General features: G+C 46.1%; 1 protein-coding gene across 1 annotated transcript in view; it reads left to right on the top strand.

Annotated features, from left to right (window-relative positions):
• The first annotated feature begins 4,716 nt into the window (after positions 1-4,716).
• Positions 4,717-6,500, top strand: part of AOAH (acyloxyacyl hydrolase) — a 168,920-nt gene continuing 167,136 nt past the window's right edge. The window contains exon 1 of the mRNA XM_039239154.1: positions 4,717-5,201. Within this exon, the coding sequence (XP_039095085.1) occupies positions 5,075-5,201 (127 nt within the window). The 5' untranslated portion in view covers positions 4,717-5,074. The remainder of the gene's footprint in view (positions 5,202-6,500) is intronic.

Here is a 6,500-nt window from a genome sequence, read left to right as displayed (position 1 = left end):
TGATTTTTCGCTGAGCACATTACCACCAGAATAAAGACCACCTGCCCTAGCTTCCCATGCAGTTAGAAGTGGTCATATGACTCTATTTCCCAGCATCCCTGGTAGCCAGCTGTGGCCAATGAGATGTAAGCAAAAGTATTCAGGGAGATTTGGGAAGAAATGCCTTTGTAAGGAAGGTGTGAGTTCTACTCACTTTCTGCTTTCTTCTACTGCTGGCCTGGAATATAGATAAGATAGCTGGAGCTCTGGCACCTATTTTAGACCCATAGCTGATCTTGATAATGAAAATCAGTTCTAGGATTGTGGGACTGAAAATGAGGAGCTTGGGTCCCTGAAGACACCGTGGGACTGCCGCACTAGCCCTGAACTGCCTAGCCTTGGACTTCTCTTATCTAAAGAAGAATAAAAGAATGAATGAATGAGCTTCCCACTTATTTCAGTGATTTTTATTCTTATTTTATTCTGTGTGAAAACTTAACGCTACACTTTAGAGATGTAGGTAAGAGTGATTTAAGACCACCTCCTCCCCAGTCTGTAGCAGATGAGAATCCAAAGCCCCTCCCCCCCCGCCCCCCCCAAGGCACCTGTGAACTCCTGAGCTCTATGCTCTGGGTCCCTCTGCCTCTGCACTTGCTTCTATGGGTACATTCTTAGCTCTGCCTGGCCCTGATCCAAACATGAAACTTGTTCTCATTGATTTCCACAAAAATCCATTCAGGATCTGGGCAAAGTATCATTTCCCATGTGGCACAGCAAACAACCTGTAAATCTACCTCACACCTTTCTATTCGGTCAGGTTTTTGCCACCCCCCTTCTCAGCACTTCTTTCTTGTTTTAGTTTTTGGGTTTTTTGTTTTGTTTTTGTTTTTTTGTCTTTTGTTTTGTTTTGTTTTGTTAGCCAGAAAGATCCTAGTGTGTCAACTGTCCTTGCTCCTACCCTGTTCCTTCTGGATTAGGTCCACATTCTTTTGCCTCATTTATAAAAAACAGTTCACTCACGGCATCTCTTTTCCCCAAACTTTTATCAGGTGCCCAGCAGACAAAAACGAGTTATATTTAATAGAATGCACCCACCTTAGAAGGCTGTGGTTGTACATGGCACACCCCTGTCAGATACACATCTCTACAAACCTCAACCACCTAGAAGGGCGTGACTGAGGCCGTGGGGCTAGTGGAGAGTGTGGGAGCACACATCCTGTGATCTGGGTTGCTTTGCATTGCTGCCGGGCCACCCATCACCAGAGGATCCTTGGCCTATTTCCTGGTGCACAGCTCTTTCTGGAAGCTACCAGCATACCTCTGGGAGGGGGTTCCTGGTCTCCACGCTCACCCACTGCCCACCTTGTGCTTACTTCTTGAATTACATCACAAGTCTCCCAGGACTGGGGATCGTACCTGTGGCTGGCCACTCCCCTGGGGCTGTCTGAATTCCTACTTTGTATCTACTTATGTGCATTACTAAAATGGAAATCCCTTTAAATGTTCTCCGAAAATGTACAAAGCAAAGCATGTTAAAATTCCAATATTACTTAAGAAGGATAATGTTGATTGATTGCTAGCTTTAAATTTATCTAACATTTCCTGTTAGGGTTTTTTTTTTTTTTGCTCTATTGTCTCTTTAATCCTCACAATGTTTCTATAATAATAGCGGCATTATATGACCCATTTTATAGTGAAATCAAGTAATCCCAGAGAGGTGGATCCACTTGCCCAAGGGCACACAGCTAGGAAGTGGTGAAGCCACAGTAAAAATGTAGGTCCCTGTAGCCTAAATTCATAACTCTTTTAATTAGCAGATGTGCAGGCTTGTTATGGATTAATTTACTATTTCCCTAGCACAGAACAGAAAGAACGATTGGCTACAGCTAGAATAAATAAGCTCTGAGTGGAGAGAAGAGGGTCAGCAAAGGGTCTGGGATTGGTGGTTCTGAGCCAGGGACCACTGCAGAGAATCCTGGGAAAGCAGAAGCAAAAAAGGGACCCTTGGTGTCAGAGACAGGAGAATGTCAAAGAGAGGACATGCTTTTGTGACAACACCAGATTTCCTGTCATTTGGGTCTTTTTTTTTTTTTTTTCTGATTAAAGAACTTGCTGTGAATGAGATAGTTGAGGCCAATGTAGGTCAAAAAGTAATCAGGAAGCATATTCAGACAGAACAAACCAGAACCACAGGTGTAGTATTTGGGAATTATAAACCCTCAGCCTTCTGCTGCAGGGACTGTGGTTTGAATCAAAACTCCCTGAGCAAAGTAACTAAATGCTGCAAGGAAGAAATCTCATTCTCAGAGGCAGATATTGAGAAAATCAGAACTGGAGCATCTGACAGCAGGGGTCCTTTAGGGACATCGCACAGGGTCCAGCCAGTGGTTATAAACCATGGCCTGTCAGCAAGTTGTGCAGGGATCCTAGGTCATTTGCACTCAATGCTCAATGAACAAAGGCAGCCCTGCTGGGAGAAATAAGACCGGCCACTGTGAGGCACACCTACAGGACCCCCACCTCGGTGACAGAAAGGGTTTTTGGTGGTGTGCAGGCACACGCGCTCACTTCAGCATCAGTTAGCAGAATCATTTCCTGATTTCTGGGTTCCTCTTTTGACCCTGCTCAGTAGAATTTGATCTTCAAGCATGAAGATGCTGTTTATGGAAAACCTACTGTGTGTCAAGTATAATTGGAATATATCTCTAGAACTGAAGAATCTCACCCTTGGAAATGGCCAGGGACTTGCTCAGTGCTGCACAGCTAAGCCAGGAATTCCCAGTATGGCCAGCCCAGAAGCCTGCGCACACCAGCTTGTTTGGGGGCTCACTGTTCCTGGAGGTGGTTGTGGTTAGAACTGCCGGATCAGTCACATGAATGACAAGGCTTAAATTCTGCATACACCCTTTCACTGAGAAATTTCTCTCACCCTGAGAGGCCTGCTCACAGCCTGCATACAGCTATAAACCTGGACCAAAAGAACCTCAGAAGGCCTAAAGCCTGTGCCAAGTGCTCTTCTGGAAGCTGCCTGAAGATTCCTTATCGACTTATGGGTTAGCAAACTAGACTGCATTCCTGGAGTTCTGCCCGGCACATAGAAGGCATTCAATAAATTCTGCCTCTTCCAATCCATGCCATGTCCCCACATCTTGGCCTGAAACTACCACGGGTGTCTTATAATTCTCCCAAAGGCTGGCCTAGGGTGCAGATTTCATCACATTCCTGCTGGGATAATAACCAGAGCTTTGATTTACTAAGCACTTACTTCTTAATAGGTACACTTTATAGTTTGGCTACATCATCTATTTTAATCCTGCCAGCCGCCTGTAAGACAAATATCATTATTATCCTAATATCAGTGAGGAAACTGATGCATTGAAATGTTATATTACTGGTATAATAATACATTACTCAGAAGTAAACACTAGGTATGGTGTTTGGACATGGGTTTTTCTGCCTTTGCAGTATGTGCTCATAATCATTCCATTGGCCTGTCTCTCTAGGAAGTCTCTGGAACTTCCCTAGGTCCTGCCTCGTGTGGTGGTCCTGGTGACCTCCAGAGCTTCCCTTGGTCACAGAGTCGTGGACCTTGAGAATCAGCAGCTCAGCCTCAAAGGAAGTCACAGGTCCATGGTGACCAAGGACACCCACGGTGTCTGTTTGGCCCAGCGTGCACCAGGACATAAGCAGGTGAACACTCTGGCGTGTGATATCTCTGCTGCAGATTCAGAGCTTTGACAAATTGGCATTTGTTAAACTAATGCCTACAAAGAATTCTTCAAACCATAAAAATTGGTATTTCCTACATCCTGGGAAGAATACAACTCTAAAATTTTGCCTGCTATTTAAAATGCTATTCCTTTAGTAAAGGCAGGAGGAGGAGGAGGAGGAAAAAGAGAAGAAATGTCTACCAAGGCTGATAGCTTTCATAATATTTCATGAAGTTTATAATAAGCTTTCCTCAGAGCCTAAACAAGGAGAGTAAAAATCGCAGGATCTCCCTGCGTATTGAGATTGTGGTACTTTGGCCCAATCCCCTTATCTCGTCTGAGCATGGCATATGACTTCGCTGTATCCTGTTTTAGAACAAAGCATTTCGATGGTATGTCTATTCCCTATCTATGATCTGGTTCAATTTCCCCCCCCCCCCCGAAAAACTGCATTCAGTTCTCATCTTCAAAACAGAAAATAAGCCTCTGGAAAACAAATGAATCATCTAAGGTGGGGAATATAAACACGTTCCGGAATTCTGGAGAAAAGAGATGCATCATATACAGCCAAGTAACTACGAGCAGGTTAATTACAGCACATCTTTTTTTTTTTTTTCCATATTAGATTTAAAATCCAGCCGTGCTGATTGTCCATTCCTGTCTTCATTGCTTATTCCCTGCACACCAAATGGAAGGCCTTGGCAAAACTTGACCCTTGAAGGAATAATCCATCCTCTCCAGAGGAAAACAACTACTTGACCAGAATATTTTTTAGCAACAAAATAAGGAACTCGGTCGTACCACACAAAATTGTTTAGAGCAAAACAAAATAATTTGTGAATACAGTAAATTATTATTTCTGCAGGCTGTGGATGCGCCTGACCAAATTGCTAGAGTTGTGCGTTCGTGGGGTTTTTTTTTTCTTCAGTTTTAGTTTTGTTTTGTTTGGCAAGAACGAAAGAGGAACGGCCTCCTAACCACCCCCCAGAATGACTCCGGCAAGACTTGAGGTTTCTGAGGCTTATGACTGACTCCAGCCAGCTAGACAGGAGGGCATGTGACTGCCGCTGCTGCCCTTTGGGTTTTTCCTTTGGCTGCAGTTTGTAACTCAGAAAACCTGCTCACCAGGGACTCCCTGCAGCTCCTTCTGGGCCCAGGCCTCTGGCTCTCTCTCGGGGGTTCTGCCAAAGGAAGGAGTAGGTCTGTGAGTGCCTGTATGTTTTTCTGTTCCCTTCACACTTATGAAAAGTCTGTATGTGAGAGTGCAGGGCGTGTAACAGTGGAGAAGGGGAGCCAGACTGACAGATCCTGTGGCCTCAGCCTCCAAGCCCCTCAGCGGGCAGCCTGGCCAGCTGGGCTGGTCTCTCGTGGTGCACAGCTCCGAGATGAAGTCCCCCTGGAATATCTTTTTGGTGGCTCCTCTGTTCTTACTCTTGCCCCTTCGTGCCTCGGCCTCTCCAGCCTCCGATGACCAGCCCAGCATCAGAAGCCCCAATGGCCACACCTGTCTAGGTACGTAAGTGTTTTTGCATACTTTCATGTGGGCATAACAGTGGAGTCAAATGCTTTGCTTGCATAGTTAGTCACCTGTTTAAGGACATCAATAGCTCTGAATTCCAAGCAAGGTGCCAATAACCTCCCCAACAGAGAAATAACCCTGAGCCTGAGAGAGAGCACATATGTGTGCACAGGACACTATCCAGTTTGAATTAGTTAAAAGGTCTTCCACCTCGCGGGTGATTGTAGTTTTTTTTTTTCTTTCTCTCTCTTGGAGGGATAACCCTTAGAAGAGCTTGAAATTCGTACCCCTTTCAGGACAGCAGGCAGCATTGCACAGTAGAAAGAAGGTGGCCTTTGACGTCAGATAGACAGCACGATTTCTGCCATCTTCCTGGCTCGTCCCTTCAGACTCAGTGGCAGGGAACATAGTTCCCTCCTCTTCATGGGGAAGGTTGAAGAACTTGTGGCCATCCTCATTAGCCGTGGGTGTTTGTGGGGATGCCCGTACAAATACTCCATGGCCCCAGGAGCTCATGGAGTCTGTTGCTACTTAGGTTTGATGATGGGTTGGCACCCATTTCCCCGCTTCACTACTTCTGGCTAATTCTGCCTGGAGTTGTTGGCCGGTCCGCATGGTTAAGAAGAAAGGTGAGTGCAAGATGTATCCGTCATGCAATCAACATTTACTGGGCACTGACTGTGCTGAGCCAGGGGTGATAGGCCGTCCCAACTGGGGTCACACTGTTTGCATTGGTTCCTTGGAGAAACAGGCTCAGAAATTTGTGCACAGGGAAGTTTTTCGAAGTGTGCTCCTGCGGAAAACACCATGAGGAGGGAGTGAGGTAGCAAAAGGCAGAAGGAAAATATGGGCTGTGCTACAGCCACACACACACACACACACACACACACCAATCCCATTCTGGAGCTAAAATGGCCCTTCAGAGTGGTCTGAAGTGGGTCCAGACCCTGGAACTGGCCACACTGAGCTATCACTGGATATGAACTGGCCCCAGAGGGGAGCTCCCTTAAGTGGAGGCAATACCTGCAGAAGCACTTGCTGGGAGCCCTTAGCACCCACAGTTCCGGCAACAGGGGGAGGGGGTGTCTCCTGAAAGGGAACATGAGGGTGTTCCGGTTTGCAGGGCCAAATGTGAGGGAAGCTCATTTGCAGCAGGTGGTAAGAGGAAGAGTGTCAGGGAGGAGGCAGGAGAAGACAAGGGATTGCTGGTTAGGCTTCCTCTACTTCCTGATGAAGAGCAGGACTACTTGACTTCAAACTCACTGACACAAGGCACTTCCCAAACATTCTTC

This window comes from Hyaena hyaena, unplaced genomic scaffold (genome assembly GCF_003009895.1).
Source record: "Hyaena hyaena isolate Hyena2069 unplaced genomic scaffold, ASM300989v1 scaffold_153, whole genome shotgun sequence".
Lineage (NCBI taxonomy): Eukaryota > Metazoa > Chordata > Mammalia > Carnivora > Hyaenidae > Hyaena > Hyaena hyaena.
Note: the sequence above shows the minus strand (reverse complement) of the source record. Positions and strands in the feature narration are given on the sequence as shown.